Raw genomic sequence first — 20,465 nt, 5'->3', positions numbered from 1 at the left:
AGATGTTAAATCATTTCCTAAACTCTCTGAGATTCTTGTCCACCATCAATTGCATTGACTGCCTGGCTAAATGTTTACCTGAGAAAATAATAAGGTTTAAAAAATATGCATCCCCACACACACACAATCTGGTTATAGGTGGCAAGGTGGAATGCTGGAGATTAACAACTGTTTAGATGAAAGATATTACGTTGGTACAGGCACCTGATCAGAATGTCACAAGAGAGGCTCCCCACCCAGCAGGCCCTCTTTGCCAAGACAGAGGGTGGGAGGCCAAGGACTTGCTGGATAGATTATATCCAAAACCTTGGGTGGACATGTTTTGGAGTCACACCAGAACACCTGAGCTGGGTGGTGGAGGATCGTGACCATTGGAAGTTCCTCTTGCAGCTGCTCCTCCCCCCAACCCAATTAGGAAAGGTGGGCCTTGGAGATGAATGAATGAATGAATGAATAGATGAAAGATATTATTTTGAGAGAAATAATCCTTAACAGGCTGAACAAATTTATTGCCAAACCACTCTTCAAAAATGTTTTGCCTGAACTTGATTACCACACACACTTAGAAGGGATCTCTTTGAATGACCTTTGGAAGCTCTAGGGTTTTTGGAATGATATACACTACGGCTTGGAAAGAAGTCAATGGACACCCCCATGGGGAAAGGTGCATTGTGCCAAGTAATGAGTCATGTGTTTGTAGTCAGTATAAATTGGAGGCATATGATACTCCCAAGTCAGTGCAACTGTGTCCAAGTCAAATAGCTATGAGAAAGGAACTGACAAAGTATGAAAGAAGTTTTTGAAAAGTTTGAAAGATGTGATAGGATGCCATGTTGCAGGCCTATCTGTGTGGCAAAATGTTGACAAATTGGGGGCCATCCCAGATCAACAATCAGCGATACGATATTGATTACTGACATAAGTGCAGGGAGTAGATGACCAACCACACTCACCAAACGTTACTGTAGGGTGCTATGAAAGATAATATGTAAAAACCACCATTTAATGCCCGATACTTTAAATGCGGAGTTCCGGACATCGACTGGAATGTGATTCTGCAGAAAAACATTCATAACCAAGGCTCACAACATGGGTTTCCATGGTAGGACCACATTACCCGAATCAACATGCAGCGTCATCTCCAGTTGTGCAAAGGGCATGTACAGTGGGAGGTGGAAGCTTGGAAAGCTGTGTTATGGAGTAACAAATCACACTACACCCTCAACTGAGGGTTAGCATGATTTGTTACTCCATAACAGATGGACAGATGCCTTGTAAACGTCTCTTATTAGAGTGTGTAACCACAACTATGAAATTCGGAGATGGTAGTATGGTGATATAGTCCTGGTTTGACCAAGGACCTTTATTCGCAGTGCAATGAACATTGAACAGTAAGAGGTATCTGAACATTTTGGACAACAATGCTTCCCACTTTGTGGCATTTCTATGGAACTGATCATAGTTTCTTCAAGCAAGACAAAAGGCTGTTGCTATAAATGTGTGGTTTGTGGACATGAACATCCCCACAGTGACCTGGTCTCAACCCTACCGAACATCTGTGGGTTGAACTGGAATCTTCTTATTAAGGTGGGTGCCATGGCTGTTTGTTCCTCACACTATAGTGCCTGTTGACTTCTTTCCAAGCAGTGTATAACTAAGGGATACTATCTCACTTTTTCAAAGCAATGAATTACCTCAATCTTCATAGTCTTTGCAACATTTCTTATTTTTAGAGCCAAAACTATCAGCAGCACTAGAACTATACTCTTTTCAAACATTTTAAAGGGTACAATCCAGTTGAAATAATTATGAATATCCAATTTTCCACAAGAGCACTAATGTCAAGGCAGAAAAACATGCACAATGAAGTTGCACACTTATTTCATCATTCTCAGTCACATATATGTATTGTAATACTGATTTTTAAACTGTATGACGAATGATTAACTGATTCTTAAATCATATGATGCACACAAGTCAGATATTTATCTGGTCAAATTTTGTTTCATCCGAACTGGCCAAGCATCATGTCTTGATCACTGTTACAAGATGATAGCTGCCTGTATTATGATCAAAAGATATTTACTGACCTTTACAAGCAAAGTACAAATTATTTACCCATTATAGTTTATGGATAACAGTGAAGTTTGTGGTAAGGGCTGTTAATTATTAATGTAAACCTTGCTGGGTTTTTTTAGTGTAGGTATAAGTTTTTAGTATCAGTGTACAGAATTATTCAACATATTTCTAGTGCAGTGTTATTTTCCTTAAAGATATTTTCCCCACCATTAATGGGTACATGCTAAGACCGAGTATTTGGTGAGAATACCCAAGGTTTATTCCTAATAATATATTTAGATGTGAAATTATTTGGTTTCTCTCAGCTTTGGAACTTGTTTCACACCAATCTCTTGTTTGACCTCTACTACAGGTAGAGATTAATTGAGTCTAATTTGCCCAACGTCATTCTGTCTGTAAGCATCATTGTTCATTCTCCAACACTGTGAACTTTAATGTAAATAGAAAAATAAATATGTCAGACTTCAGTAAAATATTCTAATATTTGTTGGCCAGGAATGTCATATTTATCCTATTCATGAGTACTTTGATATTTACTAGCTAAGTGGATATTTACTTCGGTATTTTTTAAAAAATTACTTCCACATGCTGCAGAATTGCATACCAAATCAATGCTTTGTGTGCAGAAGGTATTGTAAAAATAATCATATTAAAAATTCTGAATATTTTTACGTATTAATTATGCTTGTTAGTTTTTGTTTTCATACACGCAGTGTCTGCACTTGTGATGTGCTCGTTATGAAAATGTTATATTAGAAGTAATATGTAAGGAAGTAAAAATATTGAAGTACTTACTAAACTGATTATTTGTGTTACTTATAAGAAAGTTTGTTATATTTTAAAATGTTGAATTTTGTGTTTGTGAAAGACTTTCTTTTAGCGCTGATGGATACAGCGAGTCAGCCATTTTATTTCAGTGCGTAGTTTCTGACTTTTGTGAAGTGCGCATGCTCCCGGAGAGAACTTGATGTGTGATTGACAGCTGACAAGGAAAGTGTTGCGTATCCAAGTTACAGTTGTAAACAAGAGAGCGTTCGGAAAGTTTTTAGAACACTGGCCGAGGAATATTCAAGTTGGAAGGAACTTGATTTTTTGTGTGCGGCAGTCAAAGGAAGTTTTATAATGTATTCCGAAAAGGGAATAGTGAAAATAAATAGGTTTCAAGCAGGAACAAGTAAAGAATAAAAAGGAAGTCTTGAAACTATAAGTTTTTATAAATTGGCCGGTAAATATTCAAGTTAGAAGGAACTTGATGATTTTTTTTGTGTGCGGCAGTCAAAAGAAATTTCATAATGTATTCCGAAAAGGGAATAGTGAAAATATTAGGTTTCAAGGAGAAATAAGTAATGAATAAAAGGAAATCTTGAAACTGTAAGTTTTTAAGGTGGAATAAGTTAAGACTGTCAATTTAGTATTGTGAATGAAAGGAGAACTTGTTGCTTACATTCTAAAGTGAATGTTTTTCTTAGAGAAAATAATGATAGGAAGTTTTATAAGTATTAAGAATGCCTGAAAGTGAAAGTTTAGAAAATATATTGATTAAGAAGATTTTTAGGTATTAAAGGTGCCTGATCTGATGAGTATTACTACTAAAAGGAAAACAGGATATAGTCAAGAAGACTTTATGTGTGTTATATTGATTGATGAAAAGGATCCTGATAATGAAGTACAGAGCCTTGTAACTTCTGGAAAAGAGCCTTAACAGAAAGAGAAAAAGACTATGAACATTTTTTTGTGATTGTGAAAGAAAAAGTGTTTAGTCTTAAGAGTAAGTTTATATTTTTAAATAAGGCCTTGGATCCATATAATCTGTAGTTATAGTTATGTATTATTACTAGAAGTGTATATATATATATTGTTTTAGTTTTATTAAATGTGTTTATCTTGTACTTGGTATTGAGTCAATGATTAGTTGGATTCTGAAAGAGTGAGTTAAAGTCATTGCACCAATTGGAGTGAACTCTTTGTGCAAATATAATAACATATAGGGACACTCGGAGTCAAAAATAAAAATAATTGTTAGTAAAAGAAATTTATATAATATTTCATCTCATAAGTCTATAGTATAAATATTAACAATGGCGCAGTCGACGACAGGATTGGTAATGACTAAACTATTTTAGAATCCAAAAGGTAAATCTTGACTCAAAAAAAAAAAAAAAAAAAAATGGCTACAGAAAATAGTAATATTAGTAGTAAAGTTCCTTCAGTTAATGATGAAGAATTTTTTAGGTTAATAAATCCAACCTTAGTAATACCTTCTTTCTCAGGTGATAGTAGTGAAAGCATAGAAACATTTTTTAGGTATGCAGAAAAAATTAAAGATTTAGGAAATTGGTCAGATTTTCACTTGTTAATTATACTTCGTAATAAATTGTTGGGAAAAGCCAAAACATTTTTGAATACATCTCCTTTACTAAGAGATACTGACAATTATGCAACCTTTAAAAGTTTGCCAATATCTGAATTTTCAAATGTAAGAGAATTAGGGCCAAACATTTGGAAGATTCAACAGTGTATCCAAGGTAATAAGGAATCTGTTTCTGAATATTATCATAGATTGTGGAGCATTGCTCATGGATTTAATATTTCATCTGAAGAGAAATCCTCTTTAGAATGGTTGCTCTTTAATCAATTTAGACTTGGCCTTAAGGATAATTTAAAAGAAACAGCGTATAAGAATATAAGAAAAACGTTAGAAATCTTGAACAATGTTTTGAGCTTGTTAAAGAAAAGGAAGAAAGATTAAGAGATATTTTTCATTCCTCAAGCAATAAGCAAGTAAATTCTTTTCAGCATAATCAAACTCATTCTTCTAGCATTGTGGGTACTGATAAAATGAGAGAAGAAAAGCTTCAAAAAAGTAAAGTTGCAAATAAAAGAAAAAAGTCTAAGGAAACTTCTGTGAATTTTACTAAGGATATTCCAGAATCTGATTCCAGGATAAAATTACATGATTTGGAAAAATATGAGGAACTGAAAACATTTCTGAGTGAAGAAATAGAAAGACAACAGAGACCCATAGTACAAGGACAAGAACTTCTGTTTAAGATGATGTCGGATTTAACATTATCCAAAAATCTTACAGATAATCAATCCTTTTCTTGTAAATCTGATGGCATTAACAGGAATAAGGCATCTCATAGAAGATACATTCCAAAATGTTTTAGATGTAATAAACAGGGTCATTTTGCTAAAGATTGTTATGTTAGAGATAGATCTTGTTTTCAAAATAAGAAATCAGAGAATAAAAATAAATCTGGAATTAGTTATTATTCCAATATTATACTGGCAAGGACAGAAATGTCAAACTATTTACTAAATATGGGTAAAGCCAAAGACAGCTCTAACCATAAAAGAAAGTTTGATGTAGCATTAGCTCCTTATGCTAATGAAAGTAATCCTTTGACAGTTTTACAAGGATTTATTGAAGATGTACCTTGTGATATCTTACTTGACACAGGTGCACACATTTCACTCATTTCTTATAGCTTATTTAACAAAATTAAATCTCTAATTCCAAATGATATTTCAGTTTTAAGCAATCCGATTAAGTTAAAAGGAATATTTGAATCTGAAATTTCAGCTTATAAGCAAATCAATGTCTTTATTTCAATTCCTTGCTTTCCATTAAAGGTTTCTCATTCATTAATTGTTCTTCCAGAATCTTCAAATCCAAATGTACAAATAATATTTGGAATTGATTTTCTGAAACGTCATGGGTTTGTGTGTAATTTTGTTGATAATACAGTATCATTGTGTGGAGTAGAATGCTGTTTGGATAGGAAATCAGATGACAGTGGAAAATTAGAGCAGTCTCCTGAAGTTTTTCTAGATACTAATGATATTGATCAAGTATTTAATATTGACACTCTAAAGAAAGATGAGAAGGAAAATATTCAAGAGTTTAAGGAGAATTTGGTGCGGAGTTCAATGAAATCAGCAATTACTAATGAAGAAAGGGATAGAATTCTGAAGTTTTTTAAATCTGCCTTTGAATTTTTCTCTGGTGTTTTCACAGAAGATATTGTTTCAATGTCTTGCACTAATGCAGTAGAACATTCAGTACAGATTTGTACTCAATCTCCTATTTATATTAGACAATATCAGACTCCACTGAAATATATGGAGTGTTGCCAGAAACTACTATAGGAATATGAAAGGGCAGGAATAATTGAGAAGTCAAATTCTCAGTGGAACAGTCCATTCATCCTAATTGAAAAGCCAAATGGAAGCCTGAGATTTGTTTTAGACTTGAGAGCCATCAATAAGGTTACAAAACCTATTGATTTCCCTCTGTGTAAAATTGAGGAATTATTGATATGCTTGGAAGGAGCACAATATTTTACAAAGCTGGATTTAAACTCTGGCTACTTTCAAATTCCTTTGAAGAAGGAAGACAGAAAATACTTTGCATTTACTACCAGATGGCAGAAATATCAATTATGTAGATTACCACAAGGTGCAAGAAATTCTGCTATGTCATTCCAGTCTTTAATGAATTCTGTCTTATCTGATATGTTGGGAAATGGAGTCATCTGTTTTCAGGATGATCTTCTAATTTATTCAAAGGATATAGATAACCATTGTAAAATCCTATGGAATGTCTTAAAGAGATTAGATGAGGCAAATCTATCTTTAAAGTGTTCAAAATGCCAATTTTTCTTAAAAGAAGTTGAGTATTTAGGTCATAAAATAAATAGCAAGGAAATTATGCCAACTCAGTTAAATGTAGAAGGCATATTATCAGCTAAACCTCCTAAAACAGTTAGACAAGTTCGCAGATTTATTGGCATGTTAAATTTCTATAGGAAATTTATTCCAAATTGTTCACAACTATTAAGACCCATAGTGTGCTTGACAAGGAAAGGTTTTAAATTCATTTGGGGTGAAGCTCAACAAGAAGCATTTGACAAACTAAAACTGGCATTGACTAAAGCTCCAGTCCTCATTTATCCTAAATTTGGTGAAGTATTTTATCTTTCTGCTGATGCTTCAAATGATTGCATTGCTGCTGTACTAGAACAAAAGGAAGGAGAAGATTTTAAGCCAATAGCTTTTATAAGCAGAAACTTATCAGGTCCAGAGTTGAATTATTCAACCATAGAGAAGGAAGCACTAGCAATAATTTTTCCATTGAGAAAATTTAGATATTTATTGTTAGGACAACCTATTCAAATAAGATCTGATCACCAGCCTCTGTCATTCCTAAATACTATGAAGGATAAAAATCAACGTATAATTAGGTGGGCACTGGAACTCCAGGAATATAATATTGATGTGACTTATATTCCAGGAAAAAGAAATATAGTTGCTGATTACTTATCTAGATCTCTAGACTCTGATATTGATGATTTGTCTAGGAATAACCAATTTAATCAAGATGAGGAAAAGTATAAAATTCATGTTATTCATAAGGTGAATAAGGAAATAAGTTCTCAGAAGACTAGACACTATTCAAATTGCTTTAGAAAATATAAGTCTTTTGTACCAGGTGATAATATGAATAAAATATTGAAGGATGAATGTAGTTTTCCTAATACTAATTGTGAATCTTATTCAAGGTTAAATGATAGGAAAGGGAATAGATCTAATATTCATAATTCAAATATGCAGCGAAAGAAAAAATTAAACTTTGGTAAAATGAACCAAAATGCAAGAAAATTTAGAAATCCTAAGACACATGTTTCAGATGATGTACAATGTAGGAATAGTGATAATCAAATTAACTCTAACATTGATGAAAGTATAGCGGAATTTCATAGGTTGATAAATGTAGGATTAAATAAGAAAAGGGAAGTTAAAGATACTTCAAATTTAGTTAGTAAGGATAAGGAATCCCAGAAACTTATAGAATCTCAAAAACCTGTAGAAATTGATTCTGATAGTGATGATTCTGTAGATTTAGGACATAATTCAAGTAGTTTAAATCAAGTGTTTGAAAGGTATAAAAATAAAATTTTTAAGTATACTAATTTGGAAGAAGAAAGTTCAGAATTATCTCTAGTGTCAGATGATTCTGAAACTAGTGATTCAGAAGATATACATAATGATTAGCAAGAATCACGTTATATTTTAAGATCTAGAAATAAATATTAAAATTTTGTTTAGATGTAGGTTAAATAAAAAAAAAAAAAAAAAAAAAAAAAAAAATTTTTCACAGAAAAATGAAACTGATGTAAAAATAACCATATTAAAAATTCTGAATATTTTTACGTATTAATTATGCTTGTTAGTTTTTGTTTTCATACACGCAGTGTCTGCACTTGTGATGTGCTCGTTATGAAAATGTTATATTAGAAGTAATATGTAAGGAAGTAAAAATATTGAAGTACTTACTAAACTGATTATTTGTGTTACTTATAAGAAAGTTTGTTATATTTTAAAATGTTGAATTTTGTGTTTGTGAAAGACTTTCTTTTAGCGCTGATGGATACAGCGAGTCAGCCATTTTATTTCAGTGCGTAGTTTCTGACTTTTGTGAAGTGCGCATGCTCCCGGAGAGAACTTGATGTGTGATTGACAGCTGACAAGGAAAGCGTTGCGTATCCAAGTTACAGTTGTAAACAAGAGAGCGTTCGGAAAGTTTTTAGAACACTGGCCGAGGAATATTCAAGTTGGAAGGAACTTGATTTTTTGTGTGCGGCAGTCAAAGGAAGTTTTATAATGTATTCCGAAAAGGGAATAGTGAAAATAAATAGGTTTCAAGCAGGAACAAGTAAAGAATAAAAAGGAAGTCTTGAAACTATAAGTTTTTATAAATTGGCCGGTAAATATTCAAGTTAGAAGGAACTTGATGATTTTTTTTGTGTGCGGCAGTCAAAAGAAATTTCATAATGTATTCCGAAAAGGGAATAGTGAAAATATTAGGTTTCAAGGAGAAATAAGTAATGAATAAAAGGAAATCTTGAAACTGTAAGTTTTTAAGGTGGAATAAGTTAAGACTGTCAATTTAGTATTGTGAATGAAAGGAGAACTTGTTGCTTACATTCTAAAGTGAATGTTTTTCTTAGAGAAAATAATGATAAGGAAGTTTTATAAGTATTAAGAATGCCTGAAAGTGAAAGTTTAGAAAATATATTGATTAAGAAGATTTTTAGGTATTAAAGGTGCCTGATCTGATGAGTATTACTACTAAAAGGAAAACAGGATATAGTCAAGAAGACTTTATGTGTGTTATATTGATTGATGAAAAGGATCCTGATAATGAAGTACAGAGCCTTGTAACTTCTGGAAAAGAGCCTTAACAGAAAGAGAAAAAGACTATGAACATTTTTTTGTGATTGTGAAAGAAAAAGTGTTTAGTCTTAAGAGTAAGTTTATATTTTTAAATAAGGCCTTGGATCCATATAATCTGTAGTTATAGTTATGTATTATTACTAGAAGTGTATATATATATATTGTTTTAGTTTTATTAAATGTGTTTATCTTGTACTTGGTATTGAGTCAATGATTAGTTGGATTCTGAAAGAGTGAGTTAAAGTCATTGCACCAATTGGAGTGAACTCTTTGTGCAAATATAATAACATATAGGGACACTCGGAGTCAAAAATAAAAATAATTGTTAGTAAAAGAAATTTATATAATATTTCATCTCATAAGTCTATAGTATAATTATTAACAAAGGCACAGCCGGTAGACTAAAAGGTTAATATACTATATAGAGGAAGAAGAAATAGTATATATAAAAATACATATATAAATAACAATGGCGCAGCCTACAAGATAATTGATTATGATAACTAACAGTATCATGAAAAAAAAAAAAAAAAAAAAAAAAAAAAAATGTTGACATTCTTTTTTTTAAGAGCTGCATCTTTGGGGAAATACTTCATGGAAGGAAAAGTATATATTTTTTTAAGAATATTGTTCCTAAACTTGTTATCTTTCCTTTAATATCTTAGGTTCAATAGCCAGTGATGATTATGTAACTTAATCTTAAAGAAACCTAATTAATGTTATGATCCAGCAGTTAATCCTATCTACACAGTCTGGTATATATATGTTATATACCAGACTGTGTAGATATACCAACTTTTGCTGGCTGTTTGTCTGTCTTGCATTATGAAAACTTAAGCTGAGGAAAAACTTCATCTTCCTGTATAAAGCTTTAAAGATGGACATCTTTAAAGCTTTATATAGGATATAAAGCTGTAAAGCTTTATATCCTATATAAAGGCATATATAAAGCTTTATATCTGTATAAAGCTCTAAAGCTTTATATACAGTATGGAGAGGGCTTTCCACTCTATAACTGAAAGCTCTTACAAAGGCTCTCTGCAACCTCAAAAGAACTCGATTCCAGGTTTTTTTCAAGCAAAGAGCTAAGCTGATACTCAACTTTGGATTAAAAATTACTTTTCTCTGGAAGGAGGATCGTGATGATTTCAGAAGTGCAATTATTTATTGTTTCTACAGATATCAATACTGTACACAAAAGGCTAGAGACAGCACATTTCAGTTTGGGAGGGTTAAGCATTATACACTCAGGAAACCCCTTTCTAGAGGCCAAACAAAGAACCTTTTTTGAACTCCTTCAAGCTTCCAATGAGAAGAAAATGGTCTCAAACTGTTTAAATGGTACATGAAAATCAACTACACTTAAAAACTTTCACATACATCCATGTCGGAGTAGGATTCAAATCACACAGCCTATTGATTGGAGAGGGCCACTGCCAACCATTCTGGCAAATTTTATGAACATACTATAAAACAGCCATAATATTCATTAATTTGGATATAAATTCAGTTCAGGATGGAACATTGACATTTGAAACAGTATCAAAGTATGCATCCAAATTAAACTTTTGTAAGTTTGACATTTTTAATCAAATATTTCACACAAGAAATAACAATACAAAACTTACCTGAAGAAATCAGCAAGGAATGTTCTATACACTAACGGTGTAAACAGTGTGAAGTAGATATATGTTGTGACATCTACAACACTGTAAAATAAAACAATTTAAGTTTTGCTAGTTTTTTCATGGAGTTCCCATCATGCTATGTACTATCATGGAAAGAGAAAATTATATGCATGATCTAAAAAAAAAGTTTGCATAATAATGCACATTATAGGGATGTGAACAAATTCATTCCTTCACACTGACTAAAATTTTTAAAAATATCAGAAAGAAGCAAATATGAGTTCCTGCAGTCTACGTTTAGCCTAGTTAATGTAATTAACTAGGGCAAGTTGTTTTTGTCATAAATATTAAAAAAAAAAGCATGAATAACACCATTCTAATGTACTGTGTTTTATAATTTATCAGAAGTAAAATTTGCTTAATTTAAAAGTAACTACAGTATTGCCATGGCATAGTTCAATTTTTAAACAATGTAACGCAAGAGAAGCAAAATTCGATATAAAAAGAAATACATTTTATTTTAAAAATATTTCTGTACTTCAAGTTTTTATAAACATAATGAAAAATAGCTTTCTTTTCTTAATCCTCTCCTCTTCTATCTATTACACTGTATGTATTCTTGTAACTGCAACTGTACTTGAGGATAAAGTGGTAAGCCCTATGCCTCCCAGTGTGTCTCATGTCTGTAGATGCATGTGTTCATGGGGGCAGGTTTGCCTGTTCTGGGAGACATAAAATCTGAGTTTCCGGGTGGGAAAACCCCTACCTCTAAATAAGACCATTTGTCGAAAGAGACCAGATAAAGGTTCCTCACGTCACTGAGGGGAATCCATCCCAGGTCTTTCTGACCAAAGGGCTTCGCCTATACCGAGTGAACTATGGAGGCTCACGAAAAATAGCACACATAGTTAAAAACATTTAACTGAAGAATGGCACTGACCGTGTTGGTATCTTGAGTGAAGGTAGGATGCTTGGAAAAAGAGATTAGGTAAGTGGAGGGTATGAAAAATGAGTTGATTCAAGTGAAGCAAGAGATTGGGAGACTTGTAAAGCTAAATCATCATCATAACACTTTTGGATTTAGGCCTAGAGTGTCCTGTTCTGGCCTTAGAAGTCATCGTTGAATCTCTTTAGAGGATGGCCTAGCTTTCCTAAAGGTTTGTAATTTAAGGCTTGTTTTGGTAATCTTTCTGTTTACATTCTTCCAATTTGTTCCATCCATTTTTATAATACTTTTGTGATCGAATAGAGTATATTTCGAAGTTTTTCTCATAAATTTCATTTCAGCTGTTATTAATCTTTTTTTTTTTTTTTTTTTTTTTTTTTTTTGTTCAGATTTCACTTCTTCCATACAATAGGACTGGTAGGGCTAATGTATTGTATACTTTTAGTCTAGTTTGTTTTTCAACTAGGTTAATTACACCTCTTATTTTTAAATATTTTGCAATTTTTAGGTTTATATCTTTTTCATTTTCATATGTAATCATAGATCCTAGGTAGTTAAATGAATTCATCTGTTCTAAAATCCTGTTATCTATTACTATTTTAATTCTTATTGGATCTTGTCCTGTAAATGTTATTAGCAAAAGATTATGGAATGATAATATTATTATTATTACACAGTAGGGAAGTTTAATACCTAGATGGCAATTTTTATTCCATTTTATTATTATTTCATATTTAGATAAATATTAAAAAGAGCTGCAGAAATGGGATATCACTGTTGGACTCCTTGGTTTATTTCTCTCGAATATATGATAGTTAATTATTTAATCTTATTTGTATTTTTATTATTATTATCACGAGCAACTTCAAGGAGTCCTTAGACTCATTGAGGGAAAGCCTAAAGATCATATTAAGAACAACTATTCGGAATTCGCACAGTATCTAATATACTTTTCATTGAATTCATTTACAGTCATGGCACCTACAACAAACTCTAGCAGCTTATTCCACTCATTCACACTCTCCAAGTAAAAAACCTAGTTCTAACACCCTTGCTCAGTTTCCATGGATGGCCCCTACACCCTCTGTCCAAAAAGAAATCAAACTTTTCAAAAATAGAAGAAACTAGTGGCACCATTTGTTGTATCTTTTTGTTGTCGAAAGCAGCAACCTTTATTAGTGTTGTGTCAACTGTTTATGACATTTGTTTCATTAGAAGCCGAATTATAGTGCCAAGAGTGACAGTGTGTTTTGACAAACCGTCAGAAAATGAGTTTCAAACAGAGAGCTGCGATTGACTTTTGTGTTAAACTTGGTAAAAGTTTTACCGAAATGCATCAAATGTTTCAAAAAGCAAACGGTGATGAATGCTTATCCTGTACTCAAGTTTACAAGTGGTTTAAGCGATTTCAAACTGGTCGTGAGATGCTTGAGGACAACGAAAAGGCTAGGCTGTCCAAAAACCAGACTGAGTGAAGTTAACATCCAAAAAATGCATGATTTCATCAAAGAAAACCCAAAATCATCCGTGATGTTGATTGAAGATGAACTGGGGATTCCAAAATCAACTGTGCACAACATTTTGATCGAGAGTTTGGGCCTTCATAAAATGAATTCGCAATTTGTTCCCCACAGGTTGACAGATGACCAAAAAATGTATCGAATTGACCACATTAAAACTGCTTGTAGACTCAAACTTCCTTGAAACGACCATTACTGGTGACGAAACGTGGTGTTTTGAGTATGAGCCCAAAACAAAGCGGCAGAGTGCTGAGTGAAGACCACCAGAAGAGGGGCAATCCAAAAAAAGTCGCTTGGAGAAGTAAAAAGTAGACAATGCTGATTGGTTTCTACAATTCCAAGGGATCCACAAAGAATTCGTTCTGCCTGGCCAAACGGTCAATGGTGAGTTTTATCTCGAAGTTTTGAAACGATTGATGGCGAGAATTCGTCGCTTATGACATGAATATCATGATGCAGGCAACTGGTCACTTTTGCATGATAATGCACTATCTCATCATTCGAACATTGTGAGACAGTTTTTGAGCAAAAACCAAGTTTGTGTGTTGGATCATTCGCAGTATTCACCTGATTTAGCAATCTGACTTCTTTCTTTTCCCCAGATTTCATTTGCTGATGAAAGGAAAGTGATACGATATCACTGAAAATGTTCAAATGGCAGTAACCATGACCGTCAACAGTATCCCAAACACCAATATATATAAAACTCATTTAATGAATTAATTCACCATGCCAAGCGCTGTATCAAAGCTGAGGGAGAGTATATTGATTGAAATAAATGATTTGAATAATTATAATTGGCCTGTGTTTTATTTTCTATCAAAAGTTTTGTTTCTTTTTTTTGGACAAAAGGTGTAGTTCTCCCATCACCAGACCTGTTCTGAAAAATTTTCTCTGAATTAATCTTGTAAAAACCCTTCAGAAATTTGAATGTCTCAATCATATCACCCCTTTTCTTCCTATCAACCAATTTCTGTAAACCACAGATCTTCAATCTGTTCTTGTAAGCTTCATTCCATAGACCAGCTATCATCTTGGTCACTTGCCTCTGGATCCTCTCTACATCCTCCCCATCAAGAAGAAAAACCCAGGGGTCAAGATCTGGGCACAGTAGTCAAAGATGGGGTCTTATCAAGGCTCGATAAAGAAGAACAATAACTTGCTTATCTCTGCTAGTCAAAGTATTCTTCAGTAACCAAGTGATCTTATGAGCTAATTTAGCCATTTTTGCTACAATTGTCCTACTTTGGCCAAACAGGCAGGACAGCAAATATCAGAATCTCAGAACACAAGGATTACATCCGATTTCATTTCACCAGTACAGCCACTCTGGGCATGCAGACCAAGCTCTGGATACTCGCCACAGAATAAGATGGAAAAAAGCCACAGTAATACAACGCAGCAAGTTCAAATATGAAAGACTATTCATGGAATCAGCCTCAGCCCTTAGGAACATGCCAAACCTCAACAAATTTGGATGCATGAGACTGCTCCAAATTTGGGAAAGATTTATCAGAAGAACTTCAGCCCAAAGGCCAAGAACAACCAATATAGCCCACCAGGGGGCACCATCAGGACTTTAGGAAAAGTAGCTTCCTAGCTTCGGTTCTCATTTGCTGTTATGTAGTACTTGCGTGCACTTGTCTTTGTATTAAGTTCCCAAGAAGATGGCAATGTGACGTTTGCCGAAATATCGGAAAGTATATATTAAAGTTTATTTAATTTATATTTCTAGTGTACGCTGTCAATTCCTGAATTATTAGTTATCACCATATAACACTCGCTCCTTAATTTTTCTTTCACTCCTGATCATGTTCTCATTTATCCTATCATGCACTTGCTTCTTTTTGCTGATCCCCCTTGGTAGACATTTTTGTAATTGCTCCAGCTGCCGCTTCGCTCTATGTATCACTCCACGCAACCAAGCTATCTCCCACATTGCCGCTAACTCTTCATTTTTTTTTTTTTATCAGTCAAACCATTCTCTCGCTCTGTAATTTTACTTTCACCATCAACTGTATCACTTTTAAACTCACTTTCTATGCTATCTGGCTTTACATCACAATTTTCTATTGCATTCTGACTTTCATCCATTACGTCAATCTCGCGACCTGAGACACACTTCAAATCCTTGCTTTCATGACACTTTTGGCACACTTTCCTACTACTATCGCTCTCAAACCAAACTCCAGCCGCTCTCGGCAAAGAATACATTCCACAGACCTTACACTGGATGAATTCCCTTTGGTTAAATTCTTCAAACAAATATGCTGATTTGGATGCCATTGCCTTTCTTCGCTTTGGTGCTATGTGCTACACTATGTATCTAAGGTGTCTTATCAAAATACTAAATTAACTATTTAAAACAAACTTTTTAAGCTAAACTAATTAACTCCACCATATATTCTAATTCTAGCACAATTTTTAAACTAATAATGCTATCTTTTAAAAAACTAAATAACTTATCTTTCAGAACTCTTCAAACAACTCTAATAACCTCAATTTCATCACTTTTCTAAACTCGTGAATTTGTCTTTCTTTTAATATGTTAAATAGAATACTTATTTTAATTTTATCAAATGCTTTTTTTCAAAGTCAATAAACGTAATGTAAAGCTAAATTACATGAGAAACAGAGATGCAGAGAAAGTTATTGGAACGAGAGGATAAAATTGGAGAATTAGGAAAAGAGAGAGAATGAGAGTATAGTTGAGAGAGTACAGGAGCAAGGGACAGAGAGATGGAAAGAAGATAGATGATAAAAGAGAGAGAGTGGATGGCAGCAGGGGTGGTGGCCTCGAGTGGGGATAGTCACTCATGAGATTGGAGAATATATTGTATACTGCAGAGGCAAATGGAATCTGAAGGGAATAATAATAGGTAGAAAAATGCTGACAACACACTGTTTTTTTTTTTTTTTTTATTTTTTTTTATACAAATACCAAGAGCATCAGGAATAAAGGAAATGGACTGGTGACAATGATTGCCACGGTCTGCCCAAAAGTTATTAGAATCAGTGAAATGTAGTAGACAGAAGATAATGTCCTGATAGGAACAAATGCAGAGGGTATAACATATTTCTGCAGGATAGAAAAGTAAATGGGGTGGTGGAGTGTTATCAGGGGAAAGGAAGGAATAACTAGAGTATTCAACACTAAATATGAGGATAAACATTTTGAATAGCAAGCAATTCTAAATAGAGTGAAGTGGGCAAATTTCAAAATGGGAAACTGGACATTGAGACTTATTTGTACGTACTCTCACAAAAAGTTCTCTCTTATCCTAGAATTTACAGGATCCCTTGTTCATGTGGCCTTTCTTATTATGGACAATGGGTCATGCTGCTCAAATCGCTTAGAAGAACATCAAGAGTATATTTGACTTCAAGAGTCTGATAAGTTTAGTTTAGCTATCTACAGTTTTCCACTAGACATAGAATTCACTGGAACAAAACTGAAGTCCTACATGAAAGTTATTTTCTTCTTGAAAGATAAGTGAAAAAAGTTACAGATAGAACATTCATAGATATCTATGAACAAGGGATCCTATATGACTTATGCTCGTATGCTTATTCTTTACAGTTTCTACCCAGCTGGAACACAGAGTTTAATTTTCAGCTTAATCTGGTACAGTTTTTTGTTAGTTCATCTGTTACATGAAGTCTGCCACTAGGGCTCATGTGATCTGCCTGTACCAAGAATTAAATTAGGGACAGGAAGATGATCTCTTCAAGGATGACCTGACAGTTGCAATGATTACAGCCTTGTTTCCTAAATTTGGTTTGTGATCCAACACAGGCAAGCATCTAAGTGAAACCTCCTGATCAGATTAAACAGATATTGGATCCAAGTGAGCAGTGAATCTTGGTGGTATATCTGGATACATCACACACTTGGAATTTGTTGTTTAGTGCCTAGAGAATTTAGTGAATCTGCATAGATGATGTACCACTGAATGTGTTTCAATTTGATTCAGTTCAGTGTAAGTGCCATGGCATGCAGCTGAGCATACATACTTACTACATTATCCAGTGGATCTAATAAGATACTTTGTTGCCAGGAAGACAGTGGTAAACTCTCTGATTGAGAGAACAGAGAGGCAGAACATCCGAGTATTCTATGTAAATGGCTGTTGGTGGACTGCAGGAGTAACATATTTCTCTATCTACACTGCTTAGAGACAAAATGCAATGGAAAGCAGGCATGCCAAGGTAGAAAGTTGTTTAGTAGAAGGTGTGCAATATTGTCTTCCATGATATACAGAGCTTGTAGTAAAATCTTGATACATAGCATATGACTGAGTGGAAAATCTATAGAACAAGTAAAGCATTTAGGCACAATTTTTAGTGAAGATGGTACACTAAATTATGAAAACAAAAACAGAATTAATGAAGCTGATATTTAAAGGAGTCAACTGAACAAATCTATATGACATAAGAGAGAAATCAGTTAAAAATACTAAATTTGCTATATACAAGATAGTGTTCAAACCAATTTTAACTTATGGATCTGTGAGCTAGATTAGAAATAAAATACTTGTTCAAAGACTGAAGATCCCAGATATAGATCCCAATAAAGTTCTGAGAAAAATCAAGAGAATGAATGGGTAGCATTAGTGGCAGAGCCATATTAAAAATGAGGATAGTAGAAAGGAACTTGACATTGTTAGCATTCAAGGAAATGTTAGGTCTGCTCATATTGAGCATGCTTGTAAGGTAGTATTGTCACTTACATTTTTTTTTGCCAGGATGGCAGAGAAAAAAGACCAAAAGGAAGACCTATCTGGATTCATATACTAAGAAATAAATGCCTGGGAAGAATGAAAGATAAAATTTGATGATACTGGAGTCCTGACAGATAATGGATTAATTTGAAGGAAAATTGTTGAAAAGAAGTTAGTAATGAAGTAAACTTTTCATGCAGTACTATCACAGAATTCTGTACACTTGAGTGTACATATCAGAAATTTCATAATGATGATGAAAAACCTAAGTGCTCGTTTTTTAGGAAAGTATTTCTAATAGATGCTTAACAGTTGAATTAGATGAACTAATGTGAAGTTATTTTTACAGAAGCCAGTTTATGTTATGATAAAAAAAAAATGCTATTGCTCTCAGAAACCATGATGATAAGATAAATCATTTCCCCCCAACAGCTGGTCAGAGCTGTCAGACAATAAATTGTCTGACAGTCTGGATGCCTGTCTTTGAAAAGGCAAATGATCCATGGAAAGTAGAGTAGCTATGACCCATGGAAGGTGGTAACAGATGTGTGACTATCCCATAATGAATGCCATCTAGTCATATTGTAATAATAGGGAGGTTATTTCTCGTTAGTTACTTGTTTCTTGTTTTCAATTATTATCCTGGGATGCTTTACTTATATATATATATATATATATATATATATATATATATCCAGGTGATGCGACAGTATAATATATCGTCACTTAATTTTATACATTCCCCTTTTTATACTCTAGATTCCTACCTTCTGTATTCTATACTCCTTCTACCCGAGAGCAGTGGAAATATTTATTTAGATTTTATGACTGCGCCATCCATGCCTCGATATGGTGCAAGAAATATAGTACTTCCAGTAGGTTATTAAATCTTTCACAATAAAATCTCTTTATCATCCCCAAGTTATCAATTTGCTTTGCAGTCCTGGCCCTTTTTTCACTTACTATTTATATCAACGTTTCCTGCTTAGGTTCGATTTTTATTTTTGAATCCAAAGACAAGAAAATGAGACCAAACCATTATGTACTAATATATAAACAAAATTTAACTACTGATATCCAATAGTTACCATACAATACATGAATTCATGTATTGTATGGTAACATCTATACTAGAAATTGATTAATCTTGAATAATTACTCAAATGTAATACTTAGTGAAATCTCTTATTTTTTTCTCTAATTAAATCTCAGATAATACATTCTATATCACAAATACTAAATATTATTCGCACAGAACAAGAAATTTCTAGGTGCGCATTAACAATCGTAATTGGTCATCAACCATGCACCACACACACATTATATGACTCTCAGATTCTCATATTTCATTCCCTTTGATTAGAAGCTCTGTGATATAACACACATTACTTAGTGAACTCTCTTATTTTTTCTCTAATTAAAATCTGAGATAATGCATTTTATATCACAAATACTAAATATTATTCACACAAAACAAGAAATTTCTAGGTGCGCATTAACAATTGTAATTAGTCATCAACCATGCACCACACACACATATTATATGACTCTTAGATTCTCATCTTAAGACTTAGTTAATTGACTGATAATCACATTGGCATATTTCATTCCCTTTGATTAGAACAGCTCTGTGATGTGATAATAAGCAATTAAATTAACACACATTACTTAGTGAACTCTCTTATTTTTTTCTCTAATTAAAATCTCAGATAATGCATTCTATATCACTTAGTATTTGTGATATAGAATGCATTATCACACAGAACAAGAAATTTCTAGGTGTGCATTAACAATCGTAATTAGTCATCAACCATGCACCACACACACACACACACACACACATTATGACTCTTAGATTCTCATCTTAAAGACTTAGTTAATTGACTGACAATCACATTGGCATATTTCATTCCCGTTGATTAAAACAGCTCTATGATGTGATAATAAGCAATTAAATTAACACACATCAATCAAAGAAGATCTTAATTAGCCCAATTGTTCTTAGGGAAATTAACTACGTTCACGTTAAACTCAATAATTTTTTCATAAATCTACGAGAATTTCATGTACCTTAAACCACTATTTTTCTATATTAAATAGTTCAGCAGTTCCTTGAGGGGAAGTCTCTTAAATCACAAACATAAAATAATTAACATTCAGACTCACATGGGTCTCTGACTGTCTTGCATACGCCTTCCCTCCATGTCTCTTTTCCTTTTCTTTTCCGGGACTTCAGGGGTTTCTTCTCCGTTCCATGTTTTCTTCTTTTCCTTGATGGGAGTAACAGGGCACTATTGAGGGATCGTGTCAGCCATCGGGATACTGGATAGGT

The 20,465-nt window shown here is 33.4% G+C and overlaps 1 protein-coding gene across 1 annotated transcript in view; it reads right to left on the bottom strand.

Annotated features, from left to right (window-relative positions):
• The window catches only part of LOC150101833 (transmembrane protein adipocyte-associated 1 homolog), a 237,980-nt gene that overhangs the window by 25,271 nt on the left and 192,244 nt on the right, over nt 1–20,465 (bottom strand). Inside the window, exon 10 of the mRNA XM_090400676.1 lies at nt 10,947–11,027. Within this exon, the coding sequence (XP_090256802.1) occupies nt 10,947–11,027 (81 nt within the window). The remainder of the gene's footprint in view (nt 1–10,946; nt 11,028–20,465) is intronic.

Source organism: Typopeltis vanoorti, chromosome 11 (genome assembly GCF_054136105.1).
Source record: "Typopeltis vanoorti isolate ZY-2024b chromosome 11, IOZ_Tvanoo_1.0, whole genome shotgun sequence".
NCBI classification, from domain to species: Eukaryota; Metazoa; Arthropoda; class Arachnida; order Uropygi; family Thelyphonidae; genus Typopeltis; species Typopeltis vanoorti.
Note: the sequence above shows the minus strand (reverse complement) of the source record. Positions and strands in the feature narration are given on the sequence as shown.